Source organism: Megalopta genalis, chromosome 11 (assembly GCF_051020955.1).
Source record: "Megalopta genalis isolate 19385.01 chromosome 11, iyMegGena1_principal, whole genome shotgun sequence".
NCBI classification, from domain to species: Eukaryota; Metazoa; Arthropoda; class Insecta; order Hymenoptera; family Halictidae; genus Megalopta; species Megalopta genalis.
The window spans coordinates 11,597,963-11,620,820 of record NC_135023.1 but is presented as its reverse complement, the minus strand read 5'-3'; the positions used below and the strand labels follow the sequence as shown (position 1 = coordinate 11,620,820).

Here is a 22,858-nt window from a genome sequence, read left to right as displayed (position 1 = left end):
GATAAAGGGATACTAAGCTGCATGCACATCGATGTTAAAGATTTGTATTTTCCACGGTAAGTTTTTATAAAAATTTTAATACAACTTTGCATACACCATTTCTTATAAAATTTTATTGCATTTATGTGGTGCATTGATAATAAATAAAACTTTCACTTTGACTGCATAATTTACAAGTCATTGTTCAATATCACTTATAAGTAAAATATACTTATCTTAGGTCAAGATCCAAGACGCATTACTTTCAAACGAATCTCGGAGAATGTGAAATTTGTCAATGTATATGTATCTTTTAATCTGTGTAAACGTGATCTTTCAAACTTATTTGTTAAGAAAAGAAACTTTTAAGGAAATGTTTGTACAAATATGAACGACGTTATAGAGACGAGAGTAAATGAAAATAACTTATTAATTTATGGACATTTTCGTTCTACTTGACTCTTTCCGCTTTCTTCATATTCTTGACTGGAGATCCACATTTGCTGGAAAGTTCCAATCGAAGCTAATATAGATCCACCGATCCAAGCTCCAAATCGTCGTTCAGCGCATCCGTTCACGCTAATTAATTTCAATCTCATACTAGATGGTATTCTCATGGACAGGTCTCTATTTAAACGCTCTGGGAAGCCCTGCGTAATGCAATAAATTTAAGTAAGCACGATTAATATATTTTTAAAGCATTATCCAATCATAGTAGTAGTTCATCGGACCTGAATAAATGAATTTCCGCCTGTAACAACGACACTTCCATATAGGGCTGGCCTTACATCAACATCACACATACCAACACTGGTTTGTACAATGTGACCTACTCCTAGCATAGTATTGCCAACCATACCTCCCCGCATTTGCACCATACTAGGGTCAAAGAGAGCTTCCGGTATACGAAATCTCTCACTCCCAAAATCCTTGAAATATTATTGTTTGTTAAACAGCAGTACTTACGAAAATAATTATGTTGTTAGTAACAAATATTTCTTTTATATACCTGATGGTATCCAGTTGGAAATTCATACTGTACTGCAGGAATTGTGGAAACTATTTTCTCATCATATGGAGTTTCTGAAACTTGTAATACAGTGGCTTGAAAATCTTGAATAAGTTTCTTTACCATATAATTATGCCAGGATTTAGTAACTTCTGGCAAGCCTTTCTTTTTAATCCACCGAGGTTTGTCATGATCTTTAACAACTTCTTTACTACCCACCATATAAGAAGGAGATAGATCTATATCATTATCCTGTTATTATTTAAAGAATATGATTATTCAATCTTCTTACATTATAAAATAGTATTTTCAAGTATGTTCATACCTGAAGAAATTGTCTACATTGCATGCTAATATAGTCTCCTCCAAGAGGGGATTTAACTATTGCTTGTGTTAATACAAAACCATCTTGAACAGGTACAGCAGAAGTATGTGTTGCTCCGCTGTCAACAACAATACCAGTTGCTCTACCATTTGCAAAAGCAGCAAGCACTGCATTTTTTACCAAAAAGTATGCTGGTACATTGTACTTTTCAAACATTAGTTCAGTTAATCGTTCTCTTTTACTACGAACATTCCATGGTGATTCGGAAAACAATACTGGATGATATTCTGCATCTGACTGAATCACTTTGGAGTAAGTATAATCTAAAACCTATTAATTATAGTTTTATTTTATTTATTATACAAAACTAAAAAGTTTGAGTTAAAAATATATTTTTGTTACCTTCTCAAAATGATCCCAGTCCTCGATCATACCATCTTTCATGTAACTTACAACTTCCATATTCTTTCGAGGAACATGCAATATAGTAGTATCAATATAATATTTGGTCCCAGATTGTGTGATATTATTATCCGGCTTCTTGTCATCGATGTCCATGGGTTCTGTTTTGGTAGCTGTACAATTGCCATCTTCTCCTATGCCTACTACGGCAGGAATTTCAGCCTTTGGAGTATCCTCTTGAGCATAACCAACTCTTAAAGAATGATGACCCAAGTCAAACACCAAAGCTCCAATTTCATCTCCTCCATAAAGCATGCCTCCTGACATTTTGTTGGTTTGAAAATGATCTATGGCAGTAATCAAATTATTGATATTACTTCTTCCTTGTAATAATTAGCACAACATTTTAATTTTCACTTGTATCGGCACCAAAAGCGATTTGGTAACAAACTTCTATCATAAAAACAATGTAAATACTAAATTTAGTATACATAAGCCGGATAGGTAATAACTCATATTAACTTGGAACGTTGCAGGTAAATTCCCACTTTGAATTTTCGACTCACCGTAACGTCTTTACAAAAATAACTCAATGAAATGGTAAAAATATATGCATTTGACGGCTACATGAACATTTATTTATGTATTTCTTTTAATGCAACAGAAACATAACCTCAACTCAGAAGGACGCTTGGTACCGCCACCACGAACAAAATTATTCGTAAGTTAGAAGATTGCTTGTTCAAATCGCCAAGTATCTACTTCCTTCATGGAGAATATATTTCATTTAGAACGAAGACCATTTCAGACTGAAAAAGTTTTATTTATTGCAAGTTGCTTCAATAATGAATTTTTGTACTTATTTTTATAATTAGTTATTTGAATAAGGAATAAAGAGGTGTTTTATTTAAATATTACAATTCACTCAAACGCGAGAAATCATTTTAAAATTACTTATTTGAATTTTATACAAAATAAAGCTAGAATATCAATTTTTTGCCTAAAATTAATCTTAAATGTAGGGAAAAGCATATAAATATGTATAAAAATTGCAAAATTCGAAGTCCATTGTCGGTATAAACGAAAGATCAAACCACCTGTTAGTTCGACGATTTCTCGTTCGAAGCGCCATGATCGCGAGGGCCGACAAAATGGCGCTCCGAGTCAGATTGTCGTACGACTCGAGACAATGCGGAGGTGTATAGCCGCCCGCCGTCCTTTAGCCATGTTCTATCGTCGGGTTCGCGACAGTGTGGTGCGGGAATGAGGTTCACGAATGCGAGATTCGAAGGATCGTTTGACGGGTGACGGTGAGCCAAAGGAATTGGCATGTGTTCGCAGGACAGGACATTGTATGCTGGTGCAGCGATCGCGTGAAGAAATTACGCTGGGTTTTTGTACGCGTCGGAGTCTGTGACACCCGCTGGCCCAATGGAGCCGCGTACTCTCGCTGTCCCGTTGGCTTTGTTGACATTCGTCGTATCGGGTATGTTCCCCATATACTATCATTCATCAAACTTCTCATTCAACGTCATTTTCATCATACGAAAATTTCCGCGTCTGCGATTCTGTCAAAAAGCTTGCGCTCTCGTGGAAATAAATTTAAATCGCAGGTGATTGTATATTGTGCAAACGAGACTGGTCTCTGCGCAGGACAGCATTGTCACTCGTGGATATATCGTAGAAACGGGCTCGCGATCCCGGAGAAGAATGTGATAAAGCTCACGTCGCGCTCCGTTCGGCGTTTTATCGATGAACGTGGAAAACTGGGAAATATGGTATCGCCTCACGGTTACCACTGTTTGCGTTTCGCCCCATCGTTAGTAGTGAGCAAATATTTACGAGACCATTCTGCGATTTTCTGTTTGCTAATATCTTAACGCCGGAGATTACGCCATGGAAAGCGGTTTCTCGGACCTATGCTCGACAATCGCCGCGAGCCGCTTCATCGTGAGAATTACGATTAAATACCGTCGATGTGTCAAGATTCGTACGGGATTCCGGTAACGATTAACTGTTGCAGACGCGCGTATGGGATGCCGAGCGAATAATCTTGACTTTTCGAACGAGATATTTTATTATGCGAACTGTTGTTTCGCTAGATCGTCCGCCGCCGTACGACTCTGAATTAAATAGCGAGCCGTTTACGATAAGCGCTCCGAGTGCCAAATGAAAACAACGTACATGGAATGATGAATGGAAGCGAATGTCGTAGGGAAATGTTTGAAAGAAAGGATTTTGGCATGATGTTAAGTGTACGGAATAACATTCGCCAATATTCGTGGCATAAATTTTGGAGATTTAAGCTTATAAAAATTAAGTTGAGAGACACTGTACTACTGGGTGGCTATTATTGATGCAGAGAAGGTTATCTCGTGTAAGGGGCTGATTCGGGGTGTACTTTCGATTGCAACGATCTGGACAGTATCCCTCGACAATACTGTCGCAATAACGAGGGCAGTATAGCTCCCTTGGTAAAAGTAACGATGAATTGGGAGAGGTAGAAGGCAGGGCTAGGGACCATTGTTCTAGTCCCTGGTCCAGTGTACACAAATATAATAATCTCTGTGTCCTCCGTAGCACAGACTCATTAAGGGGTTGTCTCATTAACAAAGGAATTCTTTTCCGCGGCAATGTTTTATCCTCGATATACAATGAAATATCCAAAGGGGCGGCATAGTTGGAAATGATTAAGAAACTAAAAAAACTATGTACCTGGCGTCAGCCAAATACTAGAGAAATTTTTGTATATATAATAAATATAAATAAATAAATATAAATTTGAATATAAATTATTATTATAATTAAATATAAATAATTATTGTATATATAATAAATCAATTTTTGATTAAGTATAGTCGACTTTATAATCTGTTCTCGGTAACAAACAAAACGATCCACTTAATTTCATTGTTTTATTAACCGGGTCGGTTCTACTTAACAGGCTCTTTTAATTACGAAATGGGTACTTTCCATTAAATTTTTTCGTGTTGGAAATACTGCTAGAAGTGCTTGCCGGTTATTAATTCTGAAAAATTTATAAATCCAAACGACGGTTTTAGAAGGTGATCATTTCGTTCCTCGAAATGAGAGTACACCATTAAAGAAGTTGCACCGCTAGAAGCATTTACGTCAAACACTCGAGTAAAGTATTCCAACAACGCGGCAAGCCTCTCCTTACGATTTTATCATGATAGAAAATGCATCTACTAAACGTCCGGCGTCATTACTTAAAGGGGCTTCGTAGATTTGAAAGAATAAATAATTTTACAAAAATATTTGAGATTTCTCTCTGATGAAATAATTATTCTATTTCTGAATAATAAAAATTTTGGAAAACTTGTTCGATCTACTCAAACACAATACGGTATTACAACTATGTATTTTGTTTATTTTACCATTTCGCTTACTTAGTGTTTTGTAAATATACCTGGTAGAACGATGTTTGTAGAAATTAAGGATGCTCGCAATGCTCTTCCCGCACAAGCATTGTTCTGTTCCCCTTATTATCCTTTTTATTTACTTTTCATTATTACATATACGCACGTCTAGTTAGATATAAAGATCCATTTCCTGCTCATCGTGGTGGTGAAGCGTTCAAACAATGAAAGGGGTCTTAAAAGGGTGCCTTCCTCAAATAAACCAGTTAGCTTTGTCTGGGATACGGCACTACCGACTCGCAGCTCGCCTGCAGAACAATTATGGGCCCAAACAAACAGAACATGATAAGTTCAACATCGACGTTAGCTTCTGATTTCAGTTCATTGATCTTTCCTCGTAGACCAATTTCGTACCAATTTTTCCTCCAGAAGAACTCGCGTCGGTTCACCTAGTGGAACTGATTGATCACCTACGGTCCGATAATTAAAAAAAAAAGAAGCCAACAGGAATACATTGGCCCTTCCACAGAGTCGTTCTGAACTGGCAGTACTCGATATCTCGAAAACTCTTTGCGATGGAGAATTCTGAAAATGAAAATATACATTTGTATAGAATACCGAATCCATGAAAGTAAAGTAACACCTAATGCCCTCTTGAACAAATTTTTCGCCACTTTCAGAACTGTTTTCATTATCGTCGCTGGAACCGTGTTCGTATAAGGGCTTGCTTGTAGCGTGAATTCGACACATGAAGATCTACTCTGGCACTGGTAGCCCAAATACGGAACACGATCGGGGCAACACAACCGCGTTTGAATGTGTTCCCTGTAAAGTGGTATTTACAAACGCGTGTACTGTGCGACCGGTGTCGTAACAACACCTTAATGGTCGGCGCCCACGCGGCGTACGCGCGTGCATATTGATGTATAGGGTGATTTACCTAAGACACTCCCCGCATCCCAACGAATGGGCCCCGATTAATTTGATTTCGACATGCAAACCCCACCTCGGCCCCTCGGTGAGTCGAAATTGATCAGCAATCGTAAGAGTTTCTCTGCAAGATAACACAGAATTGAAAACATACGATCTTTTTACAAACAAAAAAATTCTTTAAGTGATTAAAAATTAGCACTAAAGAAAAATAAGGACTAAAGATTCAGCATATAAAGACCAGAAATTGGACTAAAGATAGAGATGAAAGATTGCGTTGGAAGCTAACGATTTCACAAATCCACGGGTAAAGCGATTTAGGGTTGTAAGTTCCAGCCGGTAGTGCGAGGCTGTTTTGTAAACCCGGTCGCATTGCTTTTTCTTCTCCTTACAAAGGTATCACGTTCACTGGCGGTTGCATCACGTTGGCAATTCCATTACTGCTATACCCTGTCGTATGCTTTCGTTATCCTTTCAGGGTGTCGTTCCTCCAATTCTCGTCTTCTCGCGGTCGTTTCGCGGAACAGCGTGTGCCTGGAACGGAAGTAGCAACAGTCACGGTACGAAGAAGATAAGAGAAAGACGGATGAGACACCAGGCTCGTGGAATTCATTTATCGATCGCCAAAGTCATGCCTAGATTTCCGTCTATTCGGACCGACGCCGGGTCCGTGTGCTTCCTGCTACCCCAACTGTCGCGAACGATTAATTGATTCCCTTGTAGGAGGGATCGTAATATCCTTCATCCCCCTTGGAGACACCGATTTTATCAGTATTTATCTGACACCCCGTATATCGGTCGTGCCACGGTGTATACGTATACCTTGCCTTCCTTCACGGTCTGTTCGTCACATGTCGAGTACTTTTACCACGTTTTTCAACATTCTCCCTCCTTCCCTTGCCGACTTCCATCATGGGCATGCAAACTCGCCCCACGAATTAATTCGTGCTGTGCAAAAAATCTCGAGGATTTATTAATGCTAGAAGATACATATTGCACATAGAACGGGCACGGTGATCAGTGCTCAGATGCAACAAGGAAGGTTAAATTCCGATAACACAATCGTTACCAGCAGTTGTTCCAGCAACATTTCTTATAAGGGGCGATAGTTTCGTTAGAAAAAAGAAAGAAATGTATCTTTAAGGTTGTTTAAGTAGGACTAGTAGATATTTCAATCAACTCAATATTTACTTGACTCATTTCCTCAATAGGAGACACCTGCAAATGAGAATAGGCATATCATTGTTGATACTAGAGTTAAAGTTTGAAGGTAGGTCTAATCAAATATTTTTTTAGTCAGGAATAATGTTAATGCTCGCAGTATCCTAGCAGAAGTGACGGTTTGCTGAGTATGTGTTGTTTACCCAGATGGTTGTAAATCGTGATAGGTACCGATGATGGCATGATAATTTCCTGGAATAATAGTATTTGTTTAAGTGGAACGTGTATGTTCCAATTGTGCGACTCCCAAGTATGAAACAAAGGAAATAACTGAACATTGACTACTTAATTGCAGTTGCACGGTTCAGTTGATTTTTTTGTAAAGGATAATTCATGAAAAAGGTGTGTTTACCGGTAGAAGGAGAAAGTCCACTACTTTCTAAGCATTTTTGTCGAAGTGTAATCGTTCGACGAGCCCCGAGAAAACACTTTGCATCGTGAAACGATTCCTGCATCGATCGTGTGAACCTTATCTGCAGGAAATTATTCGATACATTTAGCTCGTCCGAGATAGCGACTTCAAGACTCGTTGTAAGTTTGTACGCGGTACTTACGTCCTCCCTCCACTATCTCTCTCTTCCGCTCCCGTTATGCTACTAAACAAGACGTATAAACCGATGTCTGACAAACACCCTGCCTACAGGGTGTCGAATAATTTGAGCCGAAATAAAAAAAAATTCGTTGAAAATATAAAAATTTAAAGTAAAATCATTTTTCTGCATCTTTTAAAGTAATTATGGTCATAAGGTGAAGCGATACAAATCATACGTTCGTTGCCGTTATCGTTTGTTATCGTTATCAGTCTAAGCATATTGAAATGCATGTTACACCTGAACTTATATAATTTCTCCAATTGCTTCGACTACTGCAAACGTTAAACTGAAATGTTAAACAGGTTAATAGTAATGTGAAATTACTTTCCAGTTGAACTAAATTTTCGAGACTTATATACCTTTACCTGCAAACATTCTCGAATGTATTTTTTCTCGATTATATACAATAAATATTGTCTTTCATTCCACAACGACAGCATAATCTGAAATTAAAAATTTACCTTTTTGAATATGCCGCCATTTTGGTTATACTGGCACGCCCTCATTGAACTTTCAAAATGCGTGGCAGTTTCGAAGTTCCAATAAGAGAATACAACTACATACATACTTGCTCCTAACTAACATTTCGATGAAAAAAGATATCGTTGCGGTTGTATGGGGAGATTTATAGAGCGACCTGTACGAAATAAGGTGCAGTGGTTGTTCCCGCGTCAGATTTACCTCGGCTGTACACACCGCAATGGTTCTCCTCTTGATCTATTTCGGTATGCCGTGCGGTAGGTTGTCGCCCGCACTCATAAATCAAATAGTCAGACGGCGAACGGTTTATTTTCCTTGAGAATGCAGCGTCGTGGCGCTATCGGGCGCCAAATTTCGCACGTTCCCTTTTCTCTTTTTCATTTGTCGGCTTGTTCAAGCTCGGTGCCTGTTGAACGGACCTGTCAAGCGAAGCGGAACTAATCCGTAACGATTTTTCAAAGAGAAAGATGGCGGGGAGATTCGAGAATTGAAAGAACGAAACAAATCGATACTACCTTTTCTCTCGATTTTCGAGTTCGTTCGATCGAGTGAAACCTGATTACGATTCGGTGGTGGTAAAAATTCGAAACGTCACGTACCTATGTCCGTGGTATAAGAAATTCGCGGGCCGAAATATCGACGGCGAGAATTAATTTTCTATGTCGATCATCGAAGACGTATTCGAGCTTGTTCGCGAAGGTTGCACGGAAAGGTGACAGACCACCGTGAGCGTGAAACTGTAACCCAATAACCGTAAACAGTGTCTCTCAATTTTCTGGAAGCGTCGATCGAATTAGCCGGCTCCGTCGTTGATAGACGTCAATTATCGATTGCTCGTCCCTTTCACTCGCCAAGCGGAAAAAAAGTATCCAGTTTTATATCGGATCGATATCCTTGGGTATCCGTAGACGCGTCAAGCTATACGGGGTCTCAATACTTCGCTAGATAGGCATTCTTCGTATTTCTTTTTTTCTAGGTTAAGTTTCAGCGCGGTTCTTTTGAATTTTCCGTTCATCGAGGAGGAGAGAGAGACTCTCTCGGTTCGCCTGTAACGGATTCTACAGAAAGTAGGGTTCCAGAGGCGAGGTCTCGACACCGGAAGATTGTTAGCCCGCGAAAATATTCATAATTGTCCTGCGTATAATGCGTATCTCTTTCATAAAGAGCCTTAAGAATCCCGCGAGAAAGAATTTAACGAGCCGCATGGAATTTCTTCGGCTCGGTCGATATCGGTGTTGGGCGAATGCGAAATGTTTTATCATGGAAATAACGAAGCCGGCTTCGACGTGAATAATTCGAGAGAAATTTATGGAGGGCCATTGTCGAACAACAAAAATATCATCGCCGATGAATTAACCCTCTGTAACCCCGTGCGAAGTCACATGCTAAATCCCCGGGATCCGCGGCCACGTTCACGCGATTACTCGAAATTTGAAATTCTTTGTTCCCGCCGCTGCACAGTGGTCCAGAAAGCGGTAATTTTTTTTTATCAGAATTAGAAATATTTTTAAGTTCACCATTTCCTAGCATACGTTTTCCAGCAGTATAAATGTTATAATTGAATTCTGTAATAAAACAATTTATGGGCACAAAATTAATATCGATTTTTAAACTAGTCTTTCATTTATTATTTTACTAAAAATAGTAAAGTTATATATTTAAAAAGTTCGATATAAAAATATATTTCTATTTTCGGCTACAAATTACCACACTTTCTAGACCGCTACGAACTGTTCACTTTGCGTAGGAAATACCTTGCGGCGCATATCGATTGCGTGGAATTTAAAAGGTAAGAGAGCTTACGTTCGCTAGAAATCATTCGGATCGAGTCCCATAAAATTGTTCCGTCGAGATTCTCTTATTCCTTTGTTCTCGCGAAGGGCTATTCAGAAAACGACGTTGAATCGTTCTGCATCGTGCGGTTGCGTATACGTCGTATCGGACGATCGCAAAGCCTCCAACGAAAGAAAAGAAAGGAAGAAAAGAAAGAAAGGAAGGAAAAGAGAATTTAGGCACTCGGCTCGGGTGTCTCGCCAAAGGGCCAAAGGGTGCCTATGTAGGGTTGCCGACCCTTTATCCCCTCTTCTCATTTATACAACACCACGGACATCCCACATCTTCGTTAGAGAAACCCTCACAAGTTTTCAACATCCACCATCACGATACTTACGCGTACGCCTACGCACGTGTTTAGTAACTTACGGGAGATGCAATCGAAATTTGATAGTCCTGCTGCCCCTATCGAATTTACCCCGATGATGGCTGGCAAGATAGATGTCTGTTAGAATACCCGTTTTTTACACGCTTCTTTTTATACTAAAAAAAATAGAGGACGGTGTTCTTTATCATGCTAAGCCACACCTGGACCACAGTGTCTCTCAATGAATCTGATACGCACCTGTACAATCTGATAGAAAACGTAATTTTGAATACAAAAAGATCCATCATTTTTAATAATTGGCTCACAAGGGTAGATCCTCTACTGAAAATGTCAGAGAGTTAACTTCTTTTCTGTTACCTGTAAGAGGTAGAGATAATAGAGTTTCAGATGTTCCTGAAATTTTTGGTGGAGGATCTCTCTTTGTTAGTAAGAAGAATAATCACGGTAGCCATTGTATGCTAATATTTTGCCATTATGAAAAAGTACAAGCTGATCTTGTTCTTAATAGCCAGTGCAGGTGGTTTGTACTTTACCACTGAGCCACAAGATGCAGTGGTGGAGCAGGGAGGTGCAGCAAGATTGGATTGTGAAGCCAAGTTCAGTGGTTTGGGGGAACCGACTATACAGTGGCGAATAGATGATGGTCAACCAATTACTTTTATTGGGGACGATTTTCGGTAAAAATATTCAAAATATCAATATTACATTCTATTTAGTGTATTGTAATTTAAACATCTTTCTTTCATGCTCATTCTTTTCTTTCATTGTAGATCTCAGCTAGCAAATGGGTCCTTGTACATAAATAGTGTTTCCATGAGTAACCCAGAACTAACTGGAAGCTATCAGTGTTTAGCTTTCGTAGATGATGTTGGAGCTATTGTGTCTCGAACAGCCACAATTAAACTTGCAAGTTAGTATCTAATACTACTACTTGTTCACACTAATATGTAAGAACTGGAAGTATATCAAGAATTCGGTTTTAAAGGTCTGCCAGGATTTGAAAAGGAACCTCAAGACACAATGGTCTATCCAGGGCAAATTGCATATTTGAGTTGCACACTTCCTTCATCTTCCAGTTCTCTAAGTATACAGTGGCTGAAAGATGAACACCCACTTGTACTTGATGATAGTCGAATGACAGTGTTACCATCAGGTAAATTTCTATGCTAACAGCAAGCAGAATACAGTTGTTTCGAATCTGAATGTTCACTTATTTTCCTTCTTTGCCTAATAGGTGCATTAGAGATCGATGATGTTAACATGCAAGACATTGGTTCATACAGATGTAATGCAAGTAGTTATGGACAATATAGACTGAGTAATAAAGCACAATTAGGTTTACTGACAAGTGATATTGGTTAGTATATATCGGTAGAAAGCACTACTATGTGAACCACATCATTTTTAAGAAATTGATACTATTAATCTCTTACTTGTTTGTATCATAGATCAAGAAAGTACACCACCAGTCTTCATAGCTAAACCATTTAGGCAAGTGGTTGTTGAAGGATCAACAGTCACTCTAGAGTGTGCTGCCAATGGCTATCCAAAGCCCAGTATATTGTGGCTAAAAGATGGTACAGCCATTGACTTAGCATCTCTTGATTCTAGGTGTGTACAATGGATGCAATCAAAATATATCGTACAGAACTAAAAGAGAATATTTTTAATAAAAGCATACATTGTATTGTTTAGATACCGGAAAGTAGCTGCTTCAAGTCTTGTAATTAATAATGCCCAAGAAATAGATGACGGTTCATACCAATGTCGTGCGGAAAATGAAGTAGATACATTGGATGCAGTTGCCGATTTAATTGTACAAGGTATTCATAATATATCATTTTCCATTTGTTTTCTCTTAATTTCAATATTGCTAATATACTTATTTTTTTATCTTCAGTGCCACCCAGGTTTCTAAAAAAGCCAGAGGATAAGGTAGCTAGCGAGAATCAAGACTTGGAATTTGAATGTGAAATCTATGGGAAACCGGAGCCGAAAATTTCGTGGCTCAAGAATGGAGAACGTATCACATTCAATGCATATTGGCAGATCATTAATGGGTAAGTCAATGGTGTTTATAAAAAAGAACAACATAAATTTATTTTACGAGACAAGTATCTTCAATGTGATTACTTTCAGCAGTAATCTTAGAATTAACGGTTTACTGAAGATAGATGCTGGAATTTTTCAATGCATTGGAACGAATTCTGCCGGAAGTGTGCAAGCTGCAGCACGTCTAACAATTAGTCAACCTAGTGAGTACTCGTCTCACTGTATGTGAAACTTGGCTCACAAATGATTCTGAAAATTATTTTGTACATCTTGTTTTCTCTATTATTTCATTCAATTCTTTGAAGTATGCAGAACAAGTTATGTGATACTCTGTATCTGAATATCGCCGGTAGATTTGATAAAACAGTATTGAAAGCGAATATATAAAAAAATATTCGTAATATTTATTTTCTGGAGAAAATCGTCTAGAGGTATTCAGATATTCCATTTTTTGTGACTCGCTCTGCACGATTCTTTATTTCCGTTTCCGTTTTAAATTTTAATTTCATTTTTATTTATTTTTCCATTTGCGTGTCCTCCTTGTTAACTGTGTGCATGCTAACCACCGTATCCAGAAAAAGTAAATTTCCACAAGACAACCACGCCGAAATCGATCCCTAAGAAAAAGCTACCGCAACACCGTCAATTGTACAATAAAACATGGCAACATCCGAGCACCCTTTTGGGGCACACGATGTCAGCCTTTACGCAGAATCCGCCACTCTCCATTAGCCCCTCCGATGATCCAGCAGACCTTCCTGGATCTGTTAGAGTTCCCAACTCTCCTTACGATCCGAAATCCCCTTTTGTAGACGACACAGACAGCCTGGAATCGATAGAAGGAAGCGTTCCCTCAGCCCCGAGAAATCTGAGTCTCGTCATTGTCACCGCACGATTCGTCACTTTAAGGTGGCAAGAGCCGGAAAACACAAACGGGGAAATTGTACATTACAAGATTTATTACAAACAAGAAGGTGCTCAAAGGTGATCACACATCCCTTTTAACACGTTCAAATGAAGAAATAGTATTGTTCGTTAGTACCTCATGTGTTATGATAAAATTTTGCAGAGAAAGAGTTGTAAACACTCAAAAGTTAGAAGCCATGATACCAGCGTTGCAACCGAGTTTGACGTATCAATTTCGAGTGGTAGCCTTAAACGTGAGAGGTCCTGGAACATCCAGTGAAATATTGCAAGTCACTACGCTTACTGAGGTCTGTTTAGAATTTCACAAAAAAAAAAAGAAACAGTAGACGTCTGTTTTGTTTATTATGTTTATTATAATAAATCTTTTATAACAGGCCAATGTTCCTGGACCTCCATTGAACTTAGAAGGTCAAACCACGAGCAGCGTGAGCATCACATTGTCTTGGGAGAAACCACAAGTTGTTAACGGCAGAATTTCTAAATACTTAATCACATTCGTTGAGGTATAGAAAAGCTTTGACGTGAAAGTGTCTGTAATTATATTAATGCAATAGAAATGAGTGATTATTGTTTCATTTTGAAGGGTGACAATGAGGAAATCATTCGCGAGACCACTAGTACCATGCACGAATTGGTAGACCTCGTGCCTTATACAGAATACAGTATTAGAGTCCAAGCCGTGAACGAGAACGGCCCTGGCGCGTTTAGTAGAGATATCATAGTGAGGACTTATAGTGCAGAGCCTACTCAACCACCGCACAATGTTACAGTAGAACCAGCTAGTCCTACAGTGCGTATTGTGCCTAGGATTCTTAATAGTATGTGAAGCGAAATTGTTTGATCTCATATGTTTCTTTTCTGTATGTAGAGCATTATAATAAGATGGGAACCTCCATTGGAGGGACAGAATGGAATTATCACTGGCTACAAAATTCGTTATCGTCGACATGATCGTGGCTCACAGCCAGTTACCATAACTACAGAAGGAAACCAACGCTCAAGAGTGCTCACAGGACTTGAGAAACATGTCGTCTATCAAGTTCGCATATGTGCCTTAAACGTGAATGGTACTGGACCTTGGACGGAATGGATACAGATAAAAACGTACGAAACCGAGTCGGATGAAAAAAGAGTGCCAAACACACCGAGCAATTTAAGAAGTTAGTTGATTTCTTCTTGCCTTAAACAATAATGTTCGAAAGATCTCTGTTTATCCATGCATTTGTTATTATCTTTTTGTGCATTGTAGCGAAAGTAAAGTCGGACAGTATACAAGTATTCTGGAACTCACCAAAGGATCAGAGTATCAAGGTAAAGGGCTACAAGCTAGGATGGGGTAAGGGATTTCCAGACGTTGAAGTACAGCTTCTCGATGGGAAAGAACGTTCTTTCACTATAGAGCAATTGGGTAAGTATTCAGAGCTCACTGAACACGTATAACGAACAGTAAGAAATAACATTCTATACTATTGTAGAACCAATGACAGAGTACGTTATAAGCTTGCGAGCAACAAACGACGCCGGTGACGGTCAGCCGGCTTATGCGAATGTCAGAACAAGTGAGCGTTCTGTATCTGAATCTTCCGCGCCTTGGATACCGCCAGTTGGCCTTAAAGCTGCTGTTTTATCAGACACTACTGTAGTATTGTATTGGACCGATACAACCTTACCAAAAACTCAGGTGTGTTCGTGGAACATCTCTTTATTTTAGCAGTACAGTATCGTTTACTAAAAAAATTAATTAATGTTACAGTTCGTAACGGACAATCGTTACTACGTGGTACGTTACACGAATCATCATAGCAGTACCCCTCGTTATAAGTATCATAACGCCACTGATCTCAATTGCATGATACATGATTTGAAACCGAATACCGTGTACGAATTCACAGTCAAGCTGGTTAAGGTACATATTTCTTATTACTTTAAAAGTGATTAAGTATTATCTGTGACTGTTATTTCCCTTTAGGGGAAGCGAGAATCACCGTGGAGTATGGTTGTTATGAATCAAACGCAAGAAGCTGCGCCAAGTTCTGCGCCAAGGGATTTGTTGATACAAACTATTGAAGACCGTCCGACTTCTGTCTTGCTACGATGGCAGCCCCCTAAGCAGCCTAATGGACCAATCACGGGTATTAATTAATTCTTGTTTGGATACAAGTATTTTGAACAAGCCTGAAATTAAATACACTCTTTCTCAGGATATATTATATTTTATTCTACCGACAACACGAAGTGGGATCGCGACTGGTTAATTGAAGCAGTTATCGGTGACAAGACTGAGTTTATTGTGAAAAGCCTTAAACCAAATACAACGTATTACTTCAAGATTCAGGCGCGAAATTCAAAGGGATACGGTCCGTTTTCCACCACCGTTCCGTTTAAAACACCGCAAAGTAAGTATTCTCCCGTATTAAAGAATCTTTATGCACGCACTCGACAATTTGTTGGTATCGAACGAGTTTGTTAAGCATTATGTACAATGTTATCACCTACAGCAATTCCCATTTACGTTCATCTCTTTATACCGTCTGTACAGTATCGGTGTGTTAATTATTCTTTTCATTTTTTTATTTCTATGCTAGGCAATGGCATGGATGTCTATGATGAATTGCATGATCGAGGTAAGACATATTATTCTCTTTCGAATCATCGTCCATTATGATAGATATCGCATGCAGTTGGGAGTAATGTCTAAGTATTGCATATAGTAAAATTGTAAACGATATTTCATATTGTATATGTACTCATTATTCTGTATTGAAAATTCACTTCCTAAAGGTGTAGTCGATACTTAGAAATTAATTTATTTTACAGACGGACGAGGACTCTCAAATATACTGATCTATATCATTGTTGGCTGTTCTATTGTTCTTATTCCTGGTGTAGCGGTTGTAGTGGTCGTGGTGTGCTGTAAACGTAATCCGGATACACCTGATCGGAAAAAGGGGTATGTATTACAATACATAAGTGTATTGTTGCTTATGTATATATCTCTATAAATATACTCTATTCAAATTTTTTAGATACATGAAAGACACGAATCAAAAGACAAATATCAAACCACCAGATCTGTGGATCCATCATGATCAGATGGAGTTGAAAGCTCTTGAGAAATCATCAATAAATGGTGAAGCATCTACTAGTGGTGTAGCCAGTAACACGTTACCTAGGCCTAGTAATCCGGAATATAATCAGGAGAATGTACACGGGAATTCCAGTTCATTGGACAAGCGTACTTACGTACCAAGTTACATGGGTGAGTTCCGTGGAGGAAAATTATAGTACGTAGTAGTTTCTATCAAACACATCTGCACAGAACTTGATTTGCCTACTATTGTATTCTTTTATCATCATACAAGAGAAACGAATACAACTTGCTTCTAACATCGCCCAGTACACAGATTATACTCATTTCTGTACAATTTTTTGGCGTTTTTAGTTAACGTCGATCACCATAGAACAGATAATTATATTTCGTTCGCTGTTTTCCTGATTTCTCTTCGGTTTTTGTTCATTCACTCGATATTAGGTAACACTGACGAGAAGTGCTCGACCCTGAGTAGACAGCATAGTCGAGGAAGCCACAAACCTAAACTCATTACACTGCCTGTTGACAGTGCGTCTTTACATCAACGTAAGTCAATGTTGAATATCATGACACGAATTTACAGTGAATGTTTAGACCTATGCTTTGTCTATAATGATGAGACAGCTATTGATTATCATGATACGTAGTAGAAGTAATCCGATCAATGTTGTTATCTGTTCGACCAAAGATTTCGACTTGTTGCAGCTATAGCGACTGCTACACCAATCGTGAACACGAGTATGTCGCAGCCAACGATTCACACTTCCTGCAGCGACACGCCATCCGTGAGGCAAAACTATCCTCGAACAGTGGCACAGTATAGCCTAAGTCGTGCACACATTACTTTGGAACCGACTCCAGAATCGAGTCCAGATTCTTGCAACATTTCAAGCTCGTATGAGCCGTTACAGAGCCAGGTAAGACTCATACAAGATTATTAATATCCTAGGTTCCCATTCAAAAATTTTAACATGTCCTTCACACCATGTTCCAAGATCATTTTGCAAAATTAAATAATAGCATGATATATTCCTTTCGACGTTGTTCGAGATATTTCTTTGTTTTGTAGCCGCTGTCGTATGGAGCAAGTGGCGGACAGTCGTACACCGGAAGTACTCAGTATGCTTCAGGTCATTATGGTAACAGCAATCAGCCATCAAGTAGCAGCGGAGGAACCGATGGCAGCGGTAGCAGTAAAAGGATGCAAGGACATCCTTTGAAGAGCTTTAGTGTTCCGGCACCTCCGCCGCAATCTGCGCCTTCTACGCCAGCGCAACAGAAACATGGTGGTTTGTCTTAATATTTTCACAACTATCTGTATTCTATGATTCATTGTTATATGCTCTATCTTCTGTACAGTTTCTCAAGTAACCGTAAGACCCACGATGTCCGGTAGTCCTTATAAGAAGCCACAAAGCACTTCGCAATTGGCAAAGAACCGGTTAGCCTCCGTTTCGAACCCAGTGCACACTTCAGAAGAAGTTGAACGGTTGAAGGTAACAAATCTTTCAATTAAAACATACGCTTCAAGATGTAACACGGTGAGAATAGCTTTTTAGTCCCGTATTACAAAGAAGCACCGGTTTAACGGCCTTGAATGTTTGATTAGACATTGGCTTTAGATAGGAATTTCTAAACTAACTTCATCACTTTTTCTAGCCTTCGTATAGTACAGAAGAACTGAATCAGGAAATGGCGAACTTGGAGGGTCTGATGAAAGACCTGAATGCCATAACAGCGTCAGAGTTTGAGTGCTAGAAGAGGTTCCTAAACCTTGTGCCATCTCAATTCAATAGACTGCAATCATACATTCTCAATGTTAGTACCTGAGAGATATAGGTGTGTGACGATCATGTTACACGATAACAAAAGAAAAAGAGAGAAACTCGTCTGCGGATTTGATGTTTCGGCACACGGAAATACAACGCAATTGGCAACCGGCATGTTAACCGACGGGGCCGATGAACGGCGTCAGTATCAGAACGGTTTCCAAAAACTGTTCGCCTGAAAAATTATCGTCAACCCGGTGTGATTGGTCTGGAACGCGAGTGTTTCCTAGTCAATTTGCTTTTTCCTCCGGTACTAACGTTGTTTTCTTACGGCGAAAGCGCGAAAGCATACTTGCCAATGTAACTCGACACTGCCACATTCTTGCAATGGACTTGTAATTCACAAGACTGTGAGTGGTATGGTTTTACAGTGAAATCGACGCGAGAATAGGACGTTTTATTGCGAGCGTTTGATGGTGTTTCTGTTTTTTTCTGCTTTCTGAGCGTATATATAGTGTGTACATACCACTCGAGACGAAAGGAAACCGATAAGTTCGACGTTATCGGGGATTACTATCAACAACTGGGATAGATCTAGGAAGTCAGTATACTTTTATGTTAAGCGAATGTTCAGTGACAAGTATCCGAACTCAATTTGTCGAGAGAAACAGGAACAGTATATTTCAGGTATTCAAAGTTATACACCAGAATTATAAACGTTCTATTGATTAATTTCAATGGTTGGGTTGCCACTGATTTTAATGATACCGGACGCGATAAGTTCATCTAAAAGGTCCATCCTATGCACTGGTCTTTTCGTGTGACTAGAGTCACATGTTGATGACACAACGGATTCATAACGTTGAGAAACTGTTTTAACATTTTTTGATTCTTGTATATATAAAAGTGATTGGTGATCGGATCGATTATCTTTTATATGCTTCGCTGAAACGGACGATTTCGCCTAAAAAGAAAAGAGATGGAGAAAACGAGAGAAATTCGTACTATATCGAAAAGCTCACGTGCTCTTTGCCATTGTTTGTAATTTATACTCATAAGAGTACATTTTCTATATCGATACAGTCGACTGCCATACTTACGCTTAGGATGGCGAGATCGCGTGAGTCTCTTAAGAGTGAACAATTTACGGTTCAGTGTGTGAGTCGAGGAACTAGAAATATCGTTTTTATTTTTTATTTTTTCATCTGTCAGAATTCTTTAATGACCGTTCCGATGATAAGTTTTCCTATGGTACAGTACTTTCAAACTAGTTAATTTAGTATTAATTAAAGAGAAATTCATTGTTAACACGTTGACTGACTTACGTCACCAGTGCTTCATTGTTAGACTGTGTATCTATTATGCACAAATCCCGCAGTTTATTCATGACATGCATTTTTATTACGGTCTGTAAATGGGGACGAATTGTATCAAGCATTTGAATTTTTGTTTTGCTGGTGACCCATTCAGAATTTTGTTCAACATTAATCTGAACGGTTGGCGTGTTATCAGGCTTCATAACGACAAGCTAAGTCTGTAAATTACACTGAAACAGTTGCCTGTGATTCTCGGAGTTTGATTTAATAGGCTGAGAGAGACTTTTCCACGCTGAACCTTTTGTAACGGCCTTAAACAAAACGTTCGCGTTCGGTTGTCCTGTATTTTATGGCTGCGGCAGCTCGCTAAGGAATTTCATACGCACGATAGAATGGTACGCGTGTATTATTCTAACCGAGACATTGTAGTATTACGATCTCATCGAGAAATCTTATTTTAGAATAAAAAGAGAAAAAACACAAACAAAGCGTACATCGAGTATGGGTATTACGGTAGGCTTTACTGCGTCACGTGACATAGGTCATCGTAAAGATAAAAAGATTTCTCACGTCGATGGATTTTTGCCGCTTTGGTAGTTGATTTACCTTAAAGTAACGATTACGTTCTAAACGTCCAGTTAAGGGTCCGGTCTAATTAAATAGTATATAAATTAAATTCGGTAGTCGAGTTTGCGAGCTATTTTTTAAACAGATATTTACAAATTGTTGTTTGTAAGGTGTGCATACGTTGTTTCCGTTTTCGAAGACTCGATAGCGACCGTGGTCGCTTTGAAATTTCTAACTGTCACACGATCATTAGATGTCCGATATGGCATATTTACAATGAAGAATATTTAGCGACCGTTTTTTACCATATCCGTCGAGATATTATACATATAATAGAATAATACTTCCTTCCATTGCTAGGGATTTGCTACGTATAACTTTTGTACACGTTTTACTGCGATCATCATGCGGTCTCTTTAGTATTAACGAGATTGAGATACCCGAGATATAAGCAGGATCACGTGACAATTAATGCGCGAATTGTGACGCGATCGAGGGCGAACGTCGCTTGTAGTATTCCGTACTATACCATCTTTTTTAAGCACTTTCGTATTTTCCTAAACGTTGAGTATACAGGGTAACACGGCCCTGTATTGTACAAAAGAAGTCCTGTACGCGATGGGTTTAAGCACCAACGAGGGGTTTCCGTTTTGCGGCAGAAGTCTAATATGGATATAGTACAAAGCAATATGTGATACTCCCGCTTTAGGAATCGTCGGGCCGATGCCCAGAGTATTGCATATTACTCGAATATTCGATGCCGCACGTGAAACACCAAGATTTCGAGCGAACACGTTCTTTTGTCGTCGGTTTAGCTCGATTAGGATAACGCGAGTAGTATTAAGAGACACCCGTAGTCGTGCACGCGTGAATTTCATTGATTCCCTAAATTTGTCATTTTTTTAAACGAACGAATTTACATATACGATTGTACAGGAGTGGTTCCATCGAGAATACCGTATGAACATCTGTCATCATGTCTAGCTCAAGTTTCCTTCTACATTCTATCGAGACTATAATGTCAATTGATCCATTAAAGGAGTTACAAAATTATTTTTAGAGCGGCATGTCGCATGGGTTTAATATATTGAGGTATATTAAATTTATATGGAAAGTTTGTATGGAATCTGTGACTGATGTTGATAGGGTTTCTCCGCGAGCATTTTGTAATATTTTTTTATTCTTTTTGAAATCTGAAATATTTTGTATAATGTTACTATTAGCAGTGACGAAAATGCGTAGGCGCGTTTGAGCTATACCGATAGAAAAGAACAGCTTGTACATTAAGTATATACATATATGTAATATATACATGAGAATTTGTAATTATCGCGCTGTTCAAGGAGCGATTGGCTCTTTGTAAGTAAAGTAAAACAGGCCTACGAAACGGCCTGCGAAAATATTTTACCACAAAAGTATAGTAGGATAGTTTTATCCTTCTCTATATAATTATTATTTATTGATTTCTATGTATGCTGGGAATATCGAGGATAAATGAATGTTGCGAGATGCTAGAGGCTGTTTGCTTTTAATCATTTCCATTGACATCGTATATTATAGTCATTAATCTCTGTCATTGTCACCATTCTCATGTTCATTCAATTTTTCTCATTGCCATTCATTCGCATTCGTCTATTTGATCAACGATTAACGGATTCGTTATGGTTGATAACAATATCCGACGATAATCAAGACTAAAGTAAAAAGGATACAAGCCACTGCCGTATGTAAATAAAATACCGCCACTTTATAAGATAATTAAGTATTTATATACATTATATACATATATATATATATATATATACACACAGCCATTATAAAATATAATTATTATATTTGTACGATACGTATAAGGCAGCCATCTCCAATGAACATTCATAACAAGTGTGTGATAATATTTGTAAACCTTGATATCCAATAAACAACCTTATGTTCTTTACAAATTATAGGTTGAACTTAAGATTCAATGTTGAAGAAAAACATTCTACGAGGTATCGCAGAAAACACGTTTTAGAAACAACACATGTCAATTTCACGTTCTTGCGTTTCGAAATTAATTTTTCGCTTAATATAGTTCTGGCGTTCGCCACTAGATGGAATCATCGATCACTTTTCCGCATCTACTTTATTATTTTATTCATTTCATTTTACGATTTGTGGCGTGTTTTTTTTGTTCGAGGATGGTTGCAGAATGTATTTTTTAATTGAAAACTAACAATGCTGTTAATATTTTGTGTTGCAATTGTTGAAATCTTTGCTTTTTCTTCGTCCTTTGGTAATGCTTGCAATTGGTAATTTAAAAAATCCATAACGCCACAATTTAACCTATTTGTATCCCAAGGAAAAATGAAACATAATGAACTTATTATCAATTGTTTCATTGTTTAGTATTATTTCAAGTGGTCCGTGCATAAATCTACTTTGCAGTCATCACAATGATAAATTGTTTCTTATTTCTTTTGTAATAAACAAATGACCCGGTGTATTTCTCGATGAAGTTGTTTCAATCTAGAAAACTTAAACGTATATAGGGTGAGTCAGCTAAAATATCTTCGTTGGTCTTACTGATATGTGAAAATTAGTGGACAAATGTTTGAAACAAGAAGAACAAATGTTTGACCTAGAGGAAAGATTATTGTGACAGAAGAGATTTTTT

General features: G+C 38.4%; 2 protein-coding genes and 1 long non-coding RNA gene across 15 annotated transcripts; 1 reads left to right on the top strand and 2 right to left on the bottom strand.

Moving 5' to 3' along the window:
• Positions 1–28: 28 nt before the first annotated feature.
• Positions 29–2,421, bottom strand: Bap55 (Brahma associated protein 55kD). Its single transcript, XM_033480641.2, has 6 exons — positions 2,282–2,421; positions 1,716–2,062; positions 1,314–1,643; positions 989–1,240; positions 711–908; positions 29–629 (listed from the first exon to the last, which is right to left on the bottom strand). The coding sequence occupies exons 2-6, from the start codon at positions 2,040–2,042 to the stop codon at positions 414–416; spliced, it is 1,323 nt and encodes a 440-aa protein (XP_033336532.1). The 5' UTR covers positions 2,043–2,062; positions 2,282–2,421; the 3' UTR covers positions 29–413.
• Positions 1,566–22,148, top strand: fra (neogenin protein frazzled). 8 transcript variants are annotated; one of them, XM_076525056.1, is made up of 29 exons: positions 1,566–1,625; positions 2,380–2,436; positions 3,057–3,201; positions 10,989–11,157; positions 11,251–11,390; positions 11,466–11,633; positions 11,715–11,837; positions 11,929–12,091; positions 12,176–12,303; positions 12,381–12,540; positions 12,620–12,735; positions 13,108–13,516; positions 13,602–13,746; positions 13,834–13,962; positions 14,043–14,249; positions 14,328–14,619; positions 14,709–14,867; positions 14,935–15,140; positions 15,213–15,365; positions 15,429–15,591; positions 15,661–15,855; positions 16,045–16,083; positions 16,277–16,409; positions 16,486–16,718; positions 16,992–17,096; positions 17,256–17,467; positions 17,620–17,839; positions 17,910–18,046; positions 18,210–22,148. In XM_076525056.1, exons 3-29 carry the CDS (start codon positions 3,147–3,149, stop codon positions 18,306–18,308), a joined length of 4,458 nt encoding a protein of 1,485 aa, XP_076381171.1. In that variant the 5' UTR covers positions 1,566–1,625; positions 2,380–2,436; positions 3,057–3,146; the 3' UTR covers positions 18,309–22,148. The 8 variants fall into 8 exon arrangements, with proteins under 8 accessions (XP_076381171.1, XP_033336087.1, XP_076381173.1 ...); XM_033480196.2 differs by lacking the exon at positions 1,566–1,625 and having other exon boundaries at positions 2,375–2,436; XM_076525058.1 differs by lacking the exons at positions 1,566–1,625; positions 2,380–2,436 and having other exon boundaries at positions 2,989–3,201; positions 12,623–12,735; positions 13,345–13,516.
• Positions 4,492–9,252, bottom strand: LOC117226149 (uncharacterized). 6 transcript variants are annotated; one of them, XR_004491724.2, is made up of 10 exons: positions 8,835–9,252; positions 8,408–8,738; positions 8,205–8,282; positions 7,801–8,125; positions 7,599–7,719; positions 7,390–7,438; positions 6,315–7,243; positions 6,036–6,149; positions 5,510–5,680; positions 4,492–5,403 (listed from the first exon to the last, which is right to left on the bottom strand). It is a non-coding gene; the product is annotated as an uncharacterized LOC117226149 (long non-coding RNA). The 6 variants fall into 6 exon arrangements; XR_013034368.1 differs by having other exon boundaries at positions 6,418–7,243; positions 8,835–9,243; XR_004491723.2 differs by having other exon boundaries at positions 6,418–7,438; positions 8,835–9,243.
• Positions 22,149–22,858: the final 710 nt, after the last annotated feature.

What these genes read in the sequence shown, in the direction of transcription:
- Bap55 (XM_033480641.2), bottom strand. Translation starts at nt 2,042, where the DNA reads ATGTCAGGAGGCATGCTTTATGGAGGAGATGAAATTGGAGCTTTGGTG. An exon ending in ACTGGGATCATTTTGAGAAG is followed by an intron (nt 1,644 to 1,715) that starts GTAACAAAAATA and finishes TATAATTAATAG; the next exon opens with GTTTTAGATTATACTTACTC. An exon ending in AATGTAGACAATTTCTTCAG is followed by an intron (nt 1,241 to 1,313) that starts GTATGAACATAC and finishes AAATAATAACAG; the next exon opens with GATAATGATATAGATCTATC.
- fra (XM_076525056.1), top strand. Translation starts at nt 3,147, where the DNA reads ATGGAGCCGCGTACTCTCGCTGTCCCGTTGGCTTTGTTGACATTCGTC. An exon ending in TGATGAATTGCATGATCGAG is followed by an intron (nt 16,084 to 16,276) that starts GTAAGACATATT and finishes TTTATTTTACAG; the next exon opens with ACGGACGAGGACTCTCAAAT. An exon ending in CAGTGCGTCTTTACATCAAC is followed by an intron (nt 17,097 to 17,255) that starts GTAAGTCAATGT and finishes GACTTGTTGCAG; the next exon opens with CTATAGCGACTGCTACACCA.